The 21,528-nt window shown below is 41.2% G+C and overlaps 1 protein-coding gene across 1 annotated transcript; it reads right to left on the minus strand.

Moving 5' to 3' along the window:
- Positions 1-3,946: 3,946 nt before the first annotated feature.
- On the minus strand, positions 3,947-4,897 carry LOC125935113 (olfactory receptor 56-like). Its single transcript, XM_049648817.1, has one exon. It carries the CDS (start codon positions 4,895-4,897, stop codon positions 3,947-3,949), a length of 951 nt encoding a protein of 316 aa, XP_049504774.1.
- Between the last annotated feature and the right edge of the window lie 16,631 nt (positions 4,898-21,528).

Raw genomic sequence — 21,528 nt, forward strand, 5'->3', positions numbered from 1 at the left:
CAGCAGGAAGCAGAAATGCACATAAAGCTGTTGCCTGGCCTGTTGGCAGTGCACCATGCCCACAAGTTAAGGACTAGCCCACTCCAAGATTGTTGGCCTCAGCCCTGGGTTCAGGCCAAATTTTGTTAAAGCTGCATGTGCACCCTGAATAGCCACCCTGTGCACACCTTGTGCACACCCCACCCTCACACGCCATCCCCAGCCACCAGGTGCCCAACTGCCACTGCACACTGTGCCCAGTCACTGTACCTCACCCAACTGCATGCCCCCAGCCACCATCATACTTCAGCCCTAGTCCTATCCAGCCATCTTCATGCACCTCACCTATTTGTGTCCAGCCTTGTGCCCCCAGCAGCCCTAGCACACAACACCCAGCCACCACAGCACTTCAGGGTATCTGGCATAGGACTAGTGACCCAGAACAAATTTTGATACCTAGGAATAAGCCTAACCAAAAAGGTAAAAGACGTGTATTCTGAAAACTATAAAGCACTGATGAAAGAAATGGAAGATGACACAAGGAAATGGAAAGACATTCAGTTCTCATGGATTGGAAGAACAAATATTGTTAAAATGTCTATACTACCCAAAGCCATCTACACATTTAAGGCAATCCCTATCAAAATACCAACAGCATTTTTTGCAATCCTAAAATTGGTATGGAATCACAGAAGACTTCAAATAGGTAAAGCAGTCTTGAAAGGAAAAGTAAAATTGGAGGTATCATGATTCCAGGCTTCAAGTTATGTTATAAAGATGTAGTAATGAAAACAGTATGGTACTGTCACAAAATAGGTTTTTAGATCAAGGGAACAGAATAGAAAACCCAGAAATGAACCCACAATTTTATGGTCAGTTAATCTTCAACAAAGCAGGAAAGAATATCCAATGGAAAAAAAAAAACGTTTTCAACAAATAGTTTTGGGAAAACTGGACAGCAACATGTAAAAGAATGAAAGTGGACCACTTTCTTACACCATACCCAAAAATAAATTTAAAATAGATTAAATACCTAAATGTGAGACAGGAAACCATCAAAATCCTAGAGGAGAACACAGGCAGTAACCTCTTTGATATCAGTGACAGCAACTTCTTTCTAGATATGTCTCCTGAGTCAAGGGAAACAAAAGAAAAAACAAACTATTGGGACTTCACCAAAATACAAAACTTCTGCACAGCAAAGGAAACAATCAGCAAAACTAAAAGACAATCTACAGAATGGGAGATCATATTTCAAATGACATATCTTATAAAGGGTTAGTATCCAAAATACATTTAAAAACTAACACAACCCAACACCCCAAAACCAAATAATCCAATTAAAAACTGGGCAGAAAAATATACGTTTCTCCAAAGAGGACATCCAAATGGCCAACAGACACCTGAGAAGATGCTCAACATCACTCATCATCAGGGAAATGCAAACTAAAACTACGATGAGATATCATCTCACACCTGTCAAAATGGCTAAAGGCAACAACACAAGAAACAACAGATGTTGGTGAGGATGTGGAGAAAGGAGAACCCTCCTCCACTGTTGGTGGGAATGAAAACTGGTGCAGCTACTCTGGAAAAACATTAAAGAGTTTCCTCAAAAAGTTAAAAATAGAACTACCTTATGATCCAACAATTACATGACTAGGTATTTAACCAACGAATACAAGAACGCTCTACCCCTATTTTATAGCAGCATTATTTACAATAGCCAAGATACAGAAGCAACATGTGTCCATCAATTGAGTAATGCATAAAGAAGATACAGTAGAAAATTATTCATCCATAAAAACAAATGAAATCTTGGGGTGCCTGGGTGGCTCAGTCGGTTGAGCGGCTGACTTCAGCTCAGGTCATGATCTTGCGGTCCGTGAGTTCGAGCCCCGCGTCGGGCTCTGTGCTGACAGCTCAGAGCCTGGAGCCTGTTTCGGATTCTGTGTCTCCCTCTCTCTGACCCTCCCCCGTTCATGCTCTGTCTCTCTCTGTCTCAAAAATAAATAAACATTAAAAAAAATTTAAAAACGAATGAAATCTTTACATTTGCAATAACATGGATAGAGCTAGAGAGCACAATGGTATGTGAAATAATTGGAGAAGACATACCATATGTTTCACTCATATGTGGAATTTAAGAAACAAAACAAATGAGAAAAGGGGGAAAATGAGAGAAAGAGAGAGAGAGAAAGAGAACTCAAAAAAAAAAAAAGATTCTTAATGAGAACTGGCGGTTACCAGAGGAGAGGTGGGGCGGACAGGTTAAATAAGTGGTGGGTATTATGAAGTGCACTTGTCATGATGAATACAGAATGATGTATGGAAATGTTGAAGCACTATATTGTATGTCTGAAACTAATATGACATTATGTCAACCAAGTAGATTTAAAATAAAAACTTAAAAATATATTTTAAGTTCATATCCACAATATTTTCTTTTCTCAAATGTAGGATTATTCAGATTATAATCATTCTTCAGGTCTTTCAATTTAAAACAACTGCGGAGAATGAGTGATTCTACCAAAATTTTATCTTGTTATTTTGTTATTTTCTTTCTCTAGTGGAAATATAAGGAAGGCAAAGGTAGTAGAAAAGTTTTTGCTAGGTCCCACCTAACTCTTTCCATGTTTCTTCCCGTTAAAGAATTTATCACATCCTTACCCCACAGCTGAGTCAGTGCTATACGGATACAGGAGATCTCAAGAACAACATTCCTTCAACCATGAGATGTCCTTCTCAGTTTTCACTTCTCAGTACCTTCCTACTGGGTCAGGGTTGAAATATATGACACAGTAAAACTCACAGGAGCAGAAAATTCTATTGGGGCACAGAACTCTAAAGAGGTTTCCTAGAGCTGTCTTTGAGTTCAGGACAGAGATAGGAATCTGAGAGTCATCTTAGTGGACCTCATGGAGAGGTTGGGCATATGTCAGACCCCTTCTTTTGCTGTCAGGAATTCTGCTCTGCATACCTTCCTCTTCTCTTCTTTCTCCTGCCCACTGTTTAGTGCTATCTTCTAAGTCAACTGTGAAGCCATCCATGGGTGCACCTCCAGCTCCCATCCAACTTTCACTTTATCTTTTTCCCAAAGCTCAAACATTCTGTGTGGAGCAGAGCAGCCAAGTGGCTTTAGCTGAGGAGCATGTGTCCCTTCCACACCTATCCCCACAAGATCGCTCTCCTCATTGACACCACCTGTCTGGACCTATGGGCATTTGTGTTTGCAACCCCTGCATTAAACTTGTCTTAGGGGTCTTCAGGAAAGACAAGCAACAAAGCCTCTCAGTGCCCACATTGTATTTTGACTGCATGTACATGAACATATTTAGCAAATTTGACTTTAACTTACTAGCATTCCTTCATCTCCATGTGCCATAGGTTAGGTTTCCTGGAATCAGACGGAAACAGGTTTTGCATGCAGGTTTATTGGAGAGTGCTTTGAGGATTGAACTATATAGTCGGGGAAAGGAGTTAAGGAAGCCAAATTGGATACAGGGAGAAGTAGCCTGTGTTGCTTCAGATCTTACAGGGAGCTGTGGAAAAGGGATGGCCCTTCGGAGTCAAACTAAGGCAAGAGGGACCAAACGTTTATATCCTACATTGGCCAGTCATGGGATTCAGGCAGACTTCCAAAGAGAAGCACATTGAGCAAGGTGTTTTCTTCAGCTGTTGGTAATTCCTGGCAAGGAAAATAGCTGAAACCTGTTACTTGCTGACACTGAGATATATGCTTTGTGTCTTCTATTCTTTGTAACCACATCGACCCAGCCCTCCTTCCACACTATCCACACTCAACATGGACATGATGAACTGAATTGATGTATTAATCTGATTAACTCTGGTAAAAGAATGACTTTTATTTTCAGTATGGCACATTTGTTTCTCTTCCAATAAAACTACAGAGGCTAATCCAAGTTCCCAGGCCCCAGAACCCCCATCTGCAGGTGCTAATGTCAACCTAGGCCTGACCCCCACCACAGGGACACCTCCCAAGGAGTTTTCTGAGAGCCTCAGCCACTTCCTTGTTCCTCAGGCTGTATATGAGTGGATTGAGCATAGGGGTGATCATGGTGTAGAAGGCCGAGACCACCTTGTCCTGCTTGGAGGAGTGGTAGGCCTGGGGTCGCATGTAGGTGATCATAGCAGCCCCATAGAAGAGGGAGACCACTGCCATGTGAGAGGAGCAGGTAGCAAAGGCCTTCTGCCGACCTTCAGCAGAACGCATATGGAGCACAGCCGCCAGGATCTGCAGGTAGGAAGCAGAGATGACAGAGAAGGGCAGGAGCAGCATTAGGATGCAACAGACATAGATCATGGTCTCATAGAGGGAGGTGTCAGCACAGGCCAGCTTCAGTATGGCAGGGACCTCACAGAAGAAGTGATCAACCTCCTGGGAGCCACAGTAGGGGAAGTGCAGGGTGAAGATGGCCTGGATAAGTCCATCCACCAGGCCAAAGAGCCAGGACACTGTCACCATGAGCCAGCAGACACGGCGGCTCATGACCACTGAGTACCTCAGTGGGTTGCTGATGGCTACATAGCGGTCATAGGCCATGAAGGCCAGCAGAAAGCACTCATCCCCCAAGAGAGTGAGGAAGAAGAGGATCTGAAGCCCACAGCCTGTGAAGGAGATGGCGCCATGGCCCAGGAGGAAGTCAGTGGCCATCCGTGGCACAATGGTAGAGATGAGCATGAGATCCATGAGTGACAGCCAGCTGAGGAAGAAGTACATGGGGTTGTGCAGGCGAGAATCGACATTGATGAGGAGGATCATGAGCCCATTTCCAGAGAGGGCCACCAGGAACATGACCATGATGATGGAAAAGAGGAAGAAGTGCAGTGGTGACTGGGTGAAAAGGCCCAGGAGGATGAAGTGGGAGATGAGAGTCTGGTTTCCCACCCAGGCCATTGTTCCTGCAGAGGGACGTGCCAAAGTCTTGAGATCTGGAAGCAGGAGGTGTATGTTTAGTGCTACAATATTGAGACATCAAAACTTTGCCCAATGTGCTGTCCTCTTTAAATGTTACTGAGTTTAGAATAAACTCTTTAAATTTCTGTTTAAAAAGAAAAAGAATCTCTAACAAAGATACAGGATTTCACTGTGGAAAATAGTATGGAGTTTTGTCAATAGTTAAAAACAGAACTACCATATGATCCAGTAATCACATTATTGTGTATTTACCCAAAAATTACATGCACACGTATGTTTTTAGTATCATTATTTACAATAACTAAATTATGGAAGCAGCCCAAGTATTCATTGATTGATAAATAAAGAAGTGATATATACGAAGTGGTTTATATATAAATATTATTCAACCATAAAAAAGAATGAAATCTTGCCCTTTGCAATAACATTGATGGAGCTAGAGAGTATTATGCTAAGTGAAATAAGTCAGAGAAAGACAAAAACCATTTGATTTCACTCATGTGGAAATTCAGAAACAAAACAAATGAACAAAGGAAAAAAAGAGAGACAAATTAAGAAACAGATTCTTAACTATAAAGAACAAACTGATGTTTACCAGAGGGGAGGTGGATGTGGGGATGGGTTAAATAGGTGATGGGGATTAAGAAGTGCACTTGTCGTGATGAGCACTGGGTGATATATAGAAGTATTGAATCATTACATTGTACACCTGAACATAATATAACAATGTATGTTAAGTATACTGGAATTAAGATACAATTTTTTAAAAACAGGAAAAACTTTTAAGGAAAGAAGCAAGCTGTTGCTAATGACATTGTTTTAACTCCTAGGACTTTCTTCACATAACTGAGAAGCAAATTTAGAGCTATTTATTGCTGAAGTGATCATTGCTTCTGTCTCTGCTAGGAATTGGCTGTTCTTCAGTCTTTATAGTTGCCTCTCCTACAAAGGCCAGCTTCACTTAAGGATTTGCTTTTTCAGGAAAAAGTACTAAAACAACAAGGGCATGTGTCAACTTTGTGAACTGAGCACTTATGCAAAATTTTGAACCTCAGCTTCCTTATCCCAGATAAGGTTAACAGTATCATATAGAGTTATATTAAAGATTGAAGGTGATAACATAAGCAATGCCTAGTAGTTTAGAAGTGACAAAAGCTGGCATTACTTGACCATTTCTTATGTGCCAGGTCTTAAAATGAACACTCTGCCACATCCTCACATTTAATCCGCATAACTGCCCTAGAAGCTTCATCATTATCCTCTTAAGTAGGAAAACTGAGATAGAGAGGGTTTTTATTTTCAAGATGTAAAATCTTAAAGTATTTTCTAAGAAACTTTGTAAATGTGGGGCGCCTAGGTGGCTCAGTCGGTTAAGTGTCCAACTTCAGTGTAGGTCATGATCTCGCAGTCCATGAGTTCAAGCCCCGCGTCAGGCTCTGTGCTGACAGCTCAGAGCCTAAAGTCTGCTTTGGATTCGTGTCTCCCTCTCTCTCTCTGCCCCTCCCCTGCTCGCACTGTCTCTCTCTCTCTCTCAAAAATAAGTAAACATTTAAAAATTAAAAGAAAAGAATACGAGCAACAACTATACATAAATTACAAAAGGACACAGAGTATGATAACAATAATTACCTTGGAGAAAGGGTTAGAATTGGGTGGGGATTAGGGTCAAAAAAAGGACTCTAGTTTGACCTGCAATATTTCAATTTTTGACAAGAATTTCTTTGTGTATTCCTTGAATGTAAGCGAAGATTGTCATATAAGCAGGTAAGTAATGTATCTGGCATATCTTGTCTTTTTAAGCTTGTTTTGTAGCATAATATTTTAAAAACTTGTACAAGAAACAACTAGGGATTTTTCAAGTAAAAGTAAGAAATTCATAGTTAACTTTTTTTACAGACAAAGTAACACTGTATACTATTCTTGATGTCACATCTAGGGTGTTGTATGGGATCTCTGTTGTCAGAGCTACCTGGCCATACACACTACAGTCATACTAGAGCAGATTGAGAGTCCTGTCCTAGGGCATGCCAGTATGCCTCACAGAGTGACAGCACAGAATGCAGTGAGTCATGAGAGAAAGGATGAGGAGTTAAAGGGAGAGCAACAGTAACAGTAGACCAAAGGAAGACGGGAGAGATGAAAGGAGTAATGAGAAAATGTCAAGCTAAAGGAGACAAGATACAGGAGAAAAATACAGAAAATGTTAGACCATCAGAAATGTTATCTCCCAGAAGAGACCAAAAAAAATAAGAAAACAGAGACAATGTAATAGAGGGCAGGGAACATAGACTTAGTGAGAAAGAGAGAACACAGATGCTAAGAAGGAAGGATCAGGGGGAAAGCAAAAACACAAGTGGGATGAGGAACAGAAACAGAGGGAGCACCTAAGTGAAGTGGGAAGCCAGGCATAGGGGCAGAACTCTCCTATTAATGCCACAATGAGCTCTCTGACTTCTGGGACTCTGGGGGCTGTGAGAGCCCAGCATCATGGACTTTTTCATCCTGTTGGGAAAGTGGAGCAGACCACTTTGCCTGCAACCTTTCTGCCTCTCATTGAAGTCCTTCCCCATCAAAGTCTTCTCATAGCAGCTCCTGGCCCTTCAGGCAGAAACAGGTGCTTCCAATATGAGCAGAGTCAATAGTCATGGCCTGACACTTCCTAGTCTCCTCCACTGAGATGCAAATTTCTCTCTGTAAAGTCTTACCAAGAGGCCATAATACATATTGTTTCAGTTGGGCAATGTTGGGGATATTTAATAGTAAGAAGGCAGTCCTGCACCCCTCAGATCAGACATGTCAAAGCCCTACGCTATGTGTAAGAGACTCATAAAGAGGTTCACTGGGAATTGTGTTGGGGAGATCTGCATCAGAAAGTAGTCAGATTCATGACACAGCTATGAAATGAAAGGAAACTGCAGGTAGGACAGGGAGCAAAAACACCAAAGCATGTTTGTAAAAATAGCAGGCCACTGAGTTCCTTCAAGAAGAAGGGGTATAGGAGAAAATATCCAAACAGAAAAATATATACAAGGTGTGGAGGAGCAGCAAGCAGAAACTTTTCCCCAAGAGTTAGAAATATAGGCATTTGTAGGTGGGTCAGCAGGAGACGACTTCAACACTCTCATCCAAATCTAATAGCCAGATGTCATCAGGAAAATATAGCTTTCCCAGTGCCCTAGAGAGAGCCATTGTCACATCCTCTCTAGACTTGCAAAGACAAAACAGTCCCCACCCTTCCTAAAACCTGTTGGAAGACCCTGAGGAATTCACTTCCTCTCCTGGGTGACAGTCTCCCAAGCAGTAATACGACAGGTTAGATGAAACAACCCTCAGGTCATCTCTAGTTCTACCCACAGAATAAAGAACTAGGAGGCAAAAAAAAAAAATCAAGAAACAAATTCTAACCACACAAGAGGTCTCTACTTCAAGAGAAGTAGTAAGCAGGTGAATGGCAAAGGTAGTGGTGGGGTGAACAAACATTTTAAGCATTTGATAACAGAAAGAGGAAATACAAGACACATAGAGGAAGAATCTTACCTTGAAATGATGTAATCAATGACGCCAGGAAGGATCTGGGAGTGAGGAGGGCAGATCAGGAGTCTGGAGTCCTATGTCCTTGGAAAACAGACTTCACCGAGGGATGGCTGCCCTAATCAGTTGCGTCTGCAGCAGAGTCTCTCCCTGGAAGCCAGGGGACCTCCATGTCCTTGGAAGGAAATGTAACTAAAATTGAAGCAGAAGGGAGTTAAGGTAGAGAAGAAAATTTCCAGAAGAAAGACTTGTGTGGTCAGAACTCCTCTAGAATCTCCTCCTATTCTGAGAAAATGAAGTTAACTGAGGTGCTTGGGCCACTCTCCATCCACAGGAAGGAAATGCCTGATGCCTTCTAGAGGGCTGTGGAAAAGTTTTGAAAAAATGCATTAAGACTGGTAAAAATGGGAATAAAATGGGTTCTGAAAGAAAGAATACAAAAAAATATAGAAGACTAAGCTTCATGCTAAAACCCTGGCAGAATTTTTGGCGTTAAGAAAAAGATTTCCAGAACAATTATAATAATACAGAGAGATCATATAACCCTCATCCATAGGAACAGGAGGGAGAGGTCTGGACCAGGAAGGGAAGAGACAATGGGGACTAGCAAGGAGCCTCTCACCTTTGCAAGAGACCCTTTGCTGAGCCAGGTCGAGTGCCAAGCTAATAGGTTTTATTCCCTCACTCCTCACTGCTACCCATTGTTCTCCCCTTTTCTGTGACTAAGGAAAATTGCTTCTATTTTCACAAATCCTTGGAGATTCATCTTCTGTCATATCTCTGTCCCTAGTCTCTGGCAATTAAACTTCACAAGGAAGGGAGCTTCCTGCAAAGTTCTCTGCTCATCTCAGCTACACCAACAAACAAAATCTCTCCCAGGAGAAGGAGAGGAAAATTGGGGAAGGTTTTCTACGGGTCAACCTAATTGGCTCTTCTTCCATTCCAAAAAGGAATGGAAAACATTGGCTTTTGTTCTGTGTTATGTCCCACTTTAAAAATGTCCACTAAATACTGTATGTAAGCAAAGGGAATTTTCCAGAGATTTCCAGAGTGTCACTCCTCTACATTTTTCTGCCTCCTCCCAATATCTCAGCCTAACGATAAGGCAATCATCAAAGATCACATTGACTCTTCTGATCTCAGAGCTCAATTACATTGGAATTCAAAGCAGTCAAGGATTCAACAAACACTCTGCTAAGAGTTCATCTGTCCCTGACACTGACCACCTCCTACTACTCTCCTGTCAGCTCCTACCCACTTGACTTCTCTTCTACTAAGAAATTCACACAAATAAAGGTAGCATAGCACAGACACTTGACCTTGAAGTCAGACAGAGCTGGGTGGGAATCATATGTAGGCTTGACCTTGGGCAAGGGACTAATCTGAACCCCAGTTTCCTCATGTGTAACCAGAATGATGATGTTTACTACAAAATATTTGTTGTGAGCATTAAATTGAATAAAATATCTAAAGTGTTCTCCCTATTTCAGGTTCTAAGAATAGTAGTTACTAGTGTCACTGCCCTCCCATCTCTCTAAAGCTCAAAAGCAGATAAAAAAAAAAAAAGACTTTACAAAAATAAATAAAGCTCACTAAACAAATAACTAAAGCCTAAAGACTGATTAATTAATTAATAAATTAATTAACTATATATAAAGCAAAAAAAATTCTAAGATGGAGGAAATCTGATTTATAAGATTACCACATAATATTCAAAATGTTCAGGGTTTTGTGAAAAACTATAAAGCACAAAAAGGAATTAAAAAGTGTAAGAAAAAAGTCAACAGTTAATTATAGGTCAATTCAGAGTATCAGGTGTAAGGAACAAAAGAAAAAATAAGTATATGGCAATGAGAAAGAATGAAATCTTGCCATTTGCAGCAATGTGGATGGAACTGGAGAGTATTATGCTAAGTGAAGTAAGTCAGTCAGAGAAAGACAGATATATGTTTTCACTCATATGTGGAACTTAGACTTAACAGAAGGAGGAAGGGAAGGGAAAAAAATAGTTACAGAGAGGGAGGGAAGCAACCAGTAAGAGACTCTTAAATACATAGAACAGACTGAGGGTTGATTGGGGAGGAGTGTGGGGGAGGGGGGGAAATGGGTGATGGGCACTGAGGAGGGCAATTGGGATGAGCACTGGGTGTTGTGTGTAATCAATGAATCATGGGAACCTACCCCCAAAACCAAGAACACACTGTATACACTGTATGTTAGCCAGCTTGACAATAAATTATATTTTAAAAAAGAAGTAAGTATAATGAATACAGCCTAAGAGACCTGTGGGATACTATCAAGTATAGCAACATAGGTATCTGAAAATTTAAGAAAGACACAACAGGTTCAATAAGGATATTTTAAAAGATAATTGTTGCTCTCAAAGAAGTGCTGAAGCCAAAGGATTTTGAACCCCAGAGTCTGGGAGGAAAAGAGAATGAATCTACCAGGAAGAAAATGGGACAACTTGAGAAAAGATTGGTGGGTGATTGCGAACTGGGGGAGATAAAAACAGGCCACATAGGCATGGAGGGGAGGGATCCCCTTCTGTGGAGAGACAAAGGAAAGAGAAAGAGCAGCTTAGGAAGTGTAGGACCGTATCTGGACAGGAGAAAGACCTCGGACTGGGACTGAGAGGGATCCTATCTCTAACTGCAGGGCTTTCTTTGGACTGGGGCTGGCTCCCTGTTCACGCATCTGGGGAAGACAGGAGCCTGCCCTGGGTTAGGTGCTAGGTCAGGGGCACAGTCCACAGTGAGAAAAAGCAGTCCGCTCCCTGGAGGGCTGGGTGATAGTACAAAGCCTCCACCACCCCCAGGCTCAGTGGCTGGGCCAAAGGCTCATTCCGCAGTAGGAGAAAGTGGCCCTCTCCCTGGAGGGCTGTGGGACAGAACAAAGCCTGCCTGCGTCCACCACCCTGGGGCTCAGTGGCTGGTTGAGGGTGCAGTCTGCAGTAGAAGAAAGTGATTCCCTCCCTGGAGGGCAGAGGAACAGAACAAAGCCTGCCTGTGTCCAACACCCCCAGGCTCAGTGACAAGGTCAAGGGTGCAGTCTGCAGTAGGAGAAGGTGGCCCCCTCCCTGGAGTGCTGTGGGAAAAGGGAAAGCCTGCCTGCGTCTGTCACCCCCAGGGCTCAGTGGGGAGGTGGGCAGGGCAGTCCACAGTAGGAGAAGGCAGTCCTCCCTGAAGAGTAGCAGCAAGGACAAAGCCAGCCAGGACCACATGCTGGACCACACTGAGAGGCACTTCCCCAGTGTCAGAGTGCATGGAGCAGGACTTTGAATCCTAGCCAAGCACAGGGTCAGGGGAGTTGGCAAAGAAGGACCATGCCATCTGTGCCTGAGGCACAGTGAGGACGACTCAAATAGAGTCCACTGAGTCCAGGTCTGGGTCCGGTCCATGGAGAAGAGACTGGGGGATCGCCATTCCCCACCCCTCCGACCAAGGCAGGGCCTCTGGGATCAGTCCCAGGGCCCATAGTGAAGGTGGGACCAGACTACACAAAACCACACACTTCCACACGTGGTAACTGCATATCTACTGGAGCTGAATAGATCCTGCTTAACCTCTAGACCAGCGCTGCAGCATTGCCTGGATTAACTCTGGGTCAATTCTGGATATATAGATATATTCTCCCCATTTCTCCTCCTTATCTTTTCCATCTTCCAGGTGGGTTACTCTGGTTATTGGTTTGTTTAAACAGACATATTGAATCCATTCTCTTCATACATGTTCTACACCTCCTTCTTTACTTTCCTTCCTCTCTCTGGAATAATCAAGCCGTATAGTTTTGGGTAACTTTATTTTCTTTTCTTCCTCCATGCCTCCTTCTTTATTTTCTTTTCTCTCTCTCTCTCTCTTCTCTCCCTGGATTAAGCCTTTTAGTCCCTCTGCCTAGTCAATGTTTATTTTTTCTTCTTCCACGTTCCTGTCATTCCTCTCTTTGTATGTACTCTTCCATCAGCACCACCTCCACCCTGTTCTTTACCTGTAGTCAGTGTTTTTTGTTTTTTGTTTTTAGCTTTCCTTTTATTTTATTTTATTTTTTACTTTTTTTAAATTTACATCCAAATTAGCATATAGTGAAACAATGATTTCAGGAGTAGATTCCTTAATGCCCCTTACCCATTTAGCCCATCCCCCCTCCCACAACCCCTCCAACAACCCTCAGTTTGTTCTCCATATTTATGAGTCTTTTTTGTTTTGTCCCCCTCTCTGTTTTCATATTATTTTTGTTTCCCTTCCCTTATGCTTATCTGTTTTGTCTCTGAAAGTCCTCATATGAGTGAGTCATAGTTTTTTGCTTTTCTCAATTTTTTTTTGTTTTCTTTGGGTGCTATGTGTTTTTGTCTGCTTGTTTTACTTTACAGAGCTACTCCAAGGAACAAATCAAAGCACACCTGGTGGTGGGTCTAAACTATCACTATGAATAGGGAAATAAAATAACCAAAATCACAACAGAGAGCAAATAACACTCTCCAAAAGAAACTCTTGAAGGGCCAGGCCCTGGTCAGTATATGACACCCCTTTAATATACCAGTGCTGAAAGGTGCAGAGCACATAACAAGCATTTAAAACTCATAAGCAACAGAAAACTAGACAAAATGACAAAATGGAAGAATTACCCAGAAAAGAAATTCCAAGAAGAAGTGACAGCTAAAGAATTGATCAAAACAGATGTAAGCAATACAAATGAACAAGAATTTAGAATAATAGTCATAAGATTAATTGCTGGGCTTGAAAAAGGCATAGAAGACAGCAGAGAATCTATTACTTCCCAGATCAAGGAACTAAAAAATAGCTATGATGAATTAAAAAATGCTACAAATGAGGTACAAAATAAAATGGAGGTGGCCACAGAATGGATTGAAGAAGAAGAAGAAGGGAGAATAGGTGAATTAGAATATAAACTTATGGATAAAGAGGAAGCTGAGAAAAAGAGAAATAAAAAATCCAGGATCAAGAGGGGAGAATTAGAGAACTAAGTGATGCAATCAAACGGAACACTATCTGTACCACAGAAATTCCAGAAGAAGAGAAAGAGAAAAGGGGCTGAAGGTGTACTTGAACAAATCATAGCTGAGAACTTCCCCGATCTGGGCAAGGAAACAGACATTCAAGTCCAACAGGCACAGAGAACTCCCTTCAGATGTAACTTGAATTGATCATCTGCACAACATATCACGGTGAAACTGGCAAAATACAAGAATAAAGAGAGAATTCTGAAAGCAGCTAGGAATAAACGGGCCTTAACATACAAAGGTAGACACATAAGGGTAGTAGCGGATCTATCTACTGAAAGTTGGCAGGCCATAAAAATGGCAGAAAATCTTCAATGTGATGAAGAGGAAAAATATGCAGCCAAGAATACTTTATCCAGCAAGCCTGTCACTCAGAATAGAAGGAGAATAAAGGTTTTCCCAAACAAAAATTGAAGGAATTCATCACCACTAAACCAGCCCTACAAGAGATCCTAAGGGGGACTATGTGAGTGAAATGTTGCAAGGACCACAAGGTACCAGTGACAACACTACAAGCATGAAAGGCACAGTTAACACAATGATTCTAAACCCATATCTTTCATAATAACACTGAATATGAATGGACTAAATACTCCAACCAAAAGACATAGGGTATCAGAATAGATATAAAGAAAAATAAGACCTATCTATTTGCTGTCTACAAGAGATTCATTGTAGACCTGAGGACACCTTCAGACTTAAAGTGAGGGGATGGAGAACTATCTATCAAGCCACTGGGAGTCACAAGAAACTGAGGTAGCCATACTTATATCAGACAAACTAGACTTTAAATTAAAGGCTGTAACAAGAGATGAAGAAGGGCATAATAATTATAGAGTCTATCCATCAGGAAGAGCTAAAAAATTGTCAATGTCTATGTGCCAAATACGGGAGCCCCCAAATATATAAAACAATTAATCACAAACATAAGCAACCCTATTGATATGAATGGGGTAATTGCAGGGGACTTTAATACTCCACTTACAACAATGGATAGATCATCTAGACACAGGATCAATAAAGAAACAAGGGCCCTCAATGATACATTGGACCAGATGGACTTGACAGATATATTTAGAACTCTGCATCCCAAAGCAGCAGAATATACTTCTTCTTGAGTGGACATGGACATTCTCCAAGATAGGTCACATAATGGGTCACAAACCAGCCCTCCATAAATATAAAAGAATTGAGATCATACCATGCACACTTTCAGATCACAATGCTGTGAAACTTGAAATCAACCACAGGGAAAAGTCTGGAAAACCTCCAAGAGCATGGAGGTTAAATAACATCCTACTATGAAACAGATGGGTCAACCAGGCAATTAGGGAAGTATTAAAAAATATATGGAAACAAATGAAAATGAAAATACAACAATCCAAACGCTTTGGGATGCAGCAAAGGCAGTCCTGAGAGGAAAATACATTGCAATCCAGGCCTATCTCAAGAAACAAGAAAAATCCCAAATACAAAATCTAACAGCACACCTAAAGGAACTGGAAGCAGAACATCAAAGACACCCCAAACCCAGCAGAAGAAAGCATATAATGAAGATCAGAGCAAAAATAAACACTATACAATTTAAAAAAAAAAAACAAAAACAAAAAACAGTAGAGCAGACCAATGAAACCAAGAGTTGGTTTTTTGAAAAAATAAACAAAATTGGGGCACCTGGGTGGCTCAGTCGGTTAAGCCTCTGACTTCAGCTCATGTCACGATGTCACAGTTCATGAGTTCGAGCCCTGCGTCAGGCTCTGTACTGACAGCTCAGAGCCTGGAGCCTGCTTCAGTTTCTGTGTCTCCCTCTCTCTCTGCCCCTGCCCTCCTGTGTTCTCTCTCTCTCTCTCTCTCTCTCTCTCTCAAAAATAAATGGACATTAAAAAAATTTTTAAATAAAAAAATAAACAAAATTGATACACCTCTGGTCAGTCTTCTCCAAAAGAAAAGAGAGAGGACCCAAATAGATAAAATCATGGATGAAAATGGATTTATCACAACCAATCCCTGAGAAATACAAGCAATTATCAGGGAATACTGTGAGAAATTATATGCCAACAAACTGGACAACCTGGAAGAAATGGACAGATTCCTAAACACCCACACACTACCAAAACTCAAACAGGAAGAAATAGAAAATTTGAACAGACCCATAACTAGTGAAGAAATTGAATCAGTTATCAAAAATCTCCCAACAAATAATAGTCCTGGACCAGATGTCATCCCTGGGGAATTCTACCAGACATTTAAAGCAGAGTTAATACCTATCCTTCTCAAGCTGTTCTAAAAAATAGAAAGGGAAGGAAAACTTCCAGACTCATTTTATGAAGCCAGCATTACTTTGATTCCCAAACCAGACAAAGGCCCAGCAAAAAAGAGAACTACAGGCCAATATCCCTGATGAATATGGAAGCAAAAATTCTCAATAAGATACTAGCGAATCGAATTCAACAGCATATAAAAAGAATTATTCACCATGATCAAGTGGGATTCACTCCTTGGCTGCAGGGCTAGTTCAACATTCACAAACCAATCACTGTGATACATCACATTAATAAAAGATAGGATAAGAACCATATAATACTGTCACTAGATGCAGAAAAAGCATTTGACAAAATACAGCGTCCTTTCTTAATAAAATCCCTTGAGAAAGTTGGAACATACAGAAACCTCATAGAAGCCATTTATGAAAAGCCCACAGCTAATATCATCCTCAATGGGGAAAAACTGAGAGCTTTCCCCCTGAGATATGGAGCACGACAGGGATGTCCACTCTTGCCACTGTTGTTTAACATAGTGTTGGAAGTTCTAGCATCAGAAATCAGACAACAAAATGAAATCAAAGGCATCAAATTTGGCAAAGATGAAGTCAAAGTTTCACTTTTTGCAGATGACATGTTACTCTACATGGAAAACCCGACAGACTCCACCAAAAGTCTGCTAGAACTGCTACATGAATTCAGCAAAGTTGCAGGATACAAAATCAATGTACAGAAATCAGTTGCATTCTTATACACTAATAATGAAGCAAAAGAAAGACAAATAAAGAAACTGATCCCATTCACAATTGCACCAAGAAGCAGAAAATACCTAGGAATAAACCTAACCAAAGTTGTCAAAGATCTGTATGCTGAAAACTATAGAAAGCTTATGAAGGAAATTGAAGAAGATATAAAGAAATGGAAAAACATTCCGTGCTCATGGGTTGGAAGAATAAATTTGTCAAAAGGTCAATACTACTCAAAGCTATATACACATTCAATGCAATCCCAATCAAAATTGCACCAGCATTCTTCTCAAAGCTAAAACAAGCAATCCTAAAATTCATATGGAACCACAAAAGGCCCTGAATAGCCAAAGTAATTTTGAAGAAGAAGACCAAAGCGGGAGGCATCACAATCCCAGACTTTAGCCTCTACTACAAAGCTGTCATCATCAAGACAGCATGGTATAGTTACAAAAACAGACACATAGACCAATGGAATAGAATAGAAACCCCAGAACTAGACCCACAAACGTATGGCCAACTCATCTTTAACAAAGCAGGAAAGAACATCCAATGGATAAAAGACAGTCTCTTTAACAAATGGTGCTGGGAGAACTGGACAGCAACATGCAGAAGGTTGAAACTAGACCACTTTCTCACACCATTCACAAAAATAAACTCAAAATGGATAAAGGACTTGAATGTGAGACAGGAAACCATCAAAACCCTAGAGGAGAAAGCAGGAAAAGACCTCTCTGACCTCAGCCGTAGCAATCTCTTACTCGACACATCCCCAAAGGAAGGGAATTAAAAGCAAAAATGAATTACTGGGACCTTATGAAGATAAAAAGCTTCTTCACAGCAAAGGAAACAACCAACAAAACTAAAAGGCAACCAACGGAATGGGAAAAGATATTTGCAAATGACATATCGGACAAAGGGCTAGTATCCAAAATCTATAAAGAGCTCACCAAACTCCACACCCGAAAAACAAATAACCCAGTGAAGAAATGGGCAGAAAACATGAATAGACACTTTTCCAAAGAAGACATCCGGATGGCCAACAGACACATGAAAAGATGCTCAACGTTGCTCCTCATCAGGGAAATACAAATCAAAACCACACTCAGATATCACCTCACGCCAGTCAGAGTGGCCAAAATGAACAAATCAGGAGACTATAGATGCTGGAGAGGATGTGGAGAAACGGGAACCCTCTTGCACTGTTGGTAGGAATGCAGATTGGTGCAGCCACTTTGGAAAACAGTGTGGAGGTTCCTCAGAAAATTAAAAATAGACCTACTCTATGACCCAGCGATAGCACTGCTAGGAATTTACCCAAGGGATACAGGAGTACTGATGCATAGGGGCACTTGTACCCCGATGTTTATAGCAGCACTCTCAACAATAGCCAAATTATGGAAAGAGCCTAAATGTCCATCAACTGATGAATGGATAAAGAAATTGTGGTTTATATACACAATGGAGTACTACAGGGCAATGAGAAAGAATGAAATATGGCCCTTTGTAGCAACGTGGATGGAACTGGAGAGTGTGATGTTAAGTGAAATAAGCCATACAGAGAAAGACAGATACCATATGTTTTCACTCTTATGTGGATCCTGAGAAACTTAACAGAAACCCATGGGGGAGGGGAAGGAAAAAAAAAAGAGGTTAGAGTAGGAGAGAGCCAAAGCATAAGAGAGTCTTAAAAACTGAGAACAAAAAATAAGAAAACAAAAACAATGTAGTAGAGGACAGGGAACATATGGTGAGAAAGAGAGAACACAGATGCTAAGAGGGAAGGGTCAAGGGAAAGGAAACAACACGAATGGGATGAGGAACAGAAACAGAAGGAGCACCTGAGTTAAGTGGGAAGCCAGCCATAGGGACAGAGTTCTCCTATTATCAATGCCACAGTGAGATCTCTGACTTCTGGGACTCTGGGGGCTGTGAGAGCCCAGCATCACAGACTCTTTTATCCTGATGGGAAAGATAGTGGAATAGACCACGTTGCCTGAAAACCCCTCTAGCACTCTTTGGAAGTCCTGCCATGTCAAGGTCTTCCCATAGCAGTCCCTGGCCTTTTAGTAACCAGAAACATCTTCCCCCAACTTTAACAGGACAACAGTCATGGCCTGACCCTTTCCAGCTTCCTCTCTCACCATTGGACATGTTCAAGAACCTTGCCTGTCTCAAGTGACAAGGGTTCCATGTAATAAACTGCAAGGCTAAACTCAGAATATCCAAACATCTCAGGCTTGTCCAAACTTTCCTCTCCAAATTAATATGCCAAATCTCACTCATGTCTCTACCAGCTAGACCCTATGCTTGCATTCACATCAACCCATCTGCCTGGAATGACTTCATTCATTCAACAGATATTTTTTGAGCACTTACTATGTGCCAGCCACTATGCTACATGCTAGGAATAGAGTGAACAAGGAGACACAGTCTCCTCCTGGGAGCTGACACTCTTGCTGACCCTTTCCCCCCACCTCTGAAATCTGCACTCTTCCATCAATTCCCTCTCCATCTGCGATCACTCCTCTTTCTTATAGTGCTTGGTGTTTAGAATCCGTAAGTTGCTGATTGATCAAGTATTGTCTTGTTGATCAACAGAACATCAAAGTTACTAGTGTGGGGATCTATAAACTCTGAAATGTATGAAAACCTGGTGCTTATGTGCGTAGTTCTGGTCCAAAATTTTTATTACATTTCCCTAAAAAGTGAAAAGACCCTACTTTTTATTGTTGAATTGAAGTTATTTATCTAGTCGTGGTATTTACATTTTCAAGATGAATTTCACAATGTTATGGTATGTTTACTAAGCACAAAGACCTTGAGTGTGATTCCTGTGTGCTCCACATATTACCTATGCACACCTGATTGGAGATTGTCATTTGTTTGATGGAATTGAAGGAGGCTCCTGGATCCTGAAGGATAACTGGAATATCCAAGGCTGAGTAGAAACTGATTATATATTCAAGGATAAGGACAAGGCAAACCCTGAGGCAGAGAGAAGAAAGCAGCGTTGATGGGGGAGGCAAGCTGAGCACATTGGCTGAGCAGCAGACTCACAGAGGAAAGCAGTGGAGGAAGACTTGTCCTGAACAACAGGTTGAGGAGTTGGGACTTTATACATCACTAGGTCATAGTTAAGAGCTAGGATCCAGCCAATTAATAGCTTTGGGCAAGTGCTCACTGAAGCTTTCATCTCATCTGCAAAATGAGGATAAGAATAATTACCTTCTATAGTTGTTATAAAGATTAAAAGGACTCATGTGCTAAAAAACACCAGACATTTGCACAGTTCACCCAGAAAACCTAAACAAATGGTGGCCATTGTTGCTGTTGATTGAAGAAGCTGGTCTAAGGCTGTTCACAGGATGGTGGAGAGATGGAGGGACCTAAGAAGGGTCTCTAGAAGACATAAAAAGAAACTTTGATGGTACAAACAGAGGGGAGACACCAGCTGTGTAATATTGGACAGGTTCCTTAATCATTCTGAACCCCAGTTTCATCATGTATAGTGGCTGTGAAGATAAGATAATGAATGTAAAAGCCCCTATTCTAGTGTCTGGCACATTGTAAGTATCCAATACAAAGTGACAGCTATTAAGAAGTATACAATCTCCAGCACTTAGTATGCTCTGTACAAATGTGGTAGAAAGATAAAGGAGGAGGGAAGTTTTTTAAAAAGTACATTGCATTGGAAATCAGAATTTTCAAGTTGAAAGGGAAATTGGATGCTTATTACTCTCTTATCAGATGCATTTATTGATTTTCAATGTGTTTTCATAAATTGACCAGATAAACTAATCTTTACAAATGAAAAAGACACCAATCAATGTAATCTAAGACCTTGCTGCCAATTGAGATGCACTTTTCTCCTGACAAACTACCAAGGGAGTACAACACAAATAGTTTTAGTTGGGCAACAGTGAGAGATATTAGGGCAGGAAAGTCCTTCTATGTCCCCCATATCAGACTTGCCAGAGCCCTAGACTATGCATGAGAGACTCTTGCAGAGCTGTGCAGAAGAATTTCATCAAGGAGCCCATCAGTAGAAAGGGGAAAAGTCAAACTCAGGGCAACTTTCTCAAAGAGAAATGAAACTGTGGAATTGGAAGAGAAGGGAACAAATACCAAAAACCAAAGCATGCTTTTCAAAATAATGGCAGATCCCTAACTGTCCTTCAAGAAGAAGGGGTATAGGAGAAAATATCCAAATGGAAAAATATATACAAGGTGTGGAGAAGAAGCAAGGAGAAACATTTTCCCAAGAGTTAGAAACGTGGGTCAGCAAGAGCCAACTTCACCACTCTCATTCAAAATCTAACAGCCAGATGTCATCAGGAAAGTTAGCTTTCCCAATACCCTAGGGGGCCCATTTCAGAAGATCTATCCATTGTCACATCCTCTCTAAACTTTAAAAGACAAAACAGTCCCCATCTTTCTTAAAACCTCTGGTGAGACGCTGAGGAATTCACTTCCTCTTCTGGGTCTCAGTCTCTCAAGCAGTAACATGACAGGTTGGATGAAACAACTCTCAGGTCATCCCTTGAACTAGTCACAGAATAAATAATTAGGAGGTAAAAACCCATGCCAGAAACAAAATCTAACCACACAAGAGGTCTCTACCTCAGTAGAAATAGTAAGGAGGTGAATGGCAAAAGTAGTTGTAGGGTGAACAAACATTTTAAGCATTTGATAACAGAAGGAGAAATACAAGACACATAAAGGAAGAATCTTACCTTAAACCATGTAATCAATAACATCAGGAAGGGCCTGGAAGTGAGGAGGGAGGGTCAGGAGTCTTGACCCCTTTGTCCTTGGAAAACAGACTTCACCAAGGGAGGGCTGCTCTAATCAGTTGGGTCTGCAACAGGATCTCTTTCAGTGCAGGGAAGCCAGTGAGCCTCCATCTCCTTAGAAGGAAATGGAGCTTAAATGGAAAAAGGAAGGACCTTCTGTTAGAGGAACAAAGTTTCAAAAAAAAAAAAAGACTTATGTAGTCAGAATTCCTCTAGAATCTCTCCTGTTCTGTAAAATTGGGAGTTGACTGAGGTG

The sequence above is a fragment of the Panthera uncia genome, assembly GCF_023721935.1.
Source record: "Panthera uncia isolate 11264 chromosome A1 unlocalized genomic scaffold, Puncia_PCG_1.0 HiC_scaffold_17, whole genome shotgun sequence".
In the NCBI taxonomy this organism is placed as follows: Eukaryota; Metazoa; Chordata; class Mammalia; order Carnivora; family Felidae; genus Panthera; species Panthera uncia.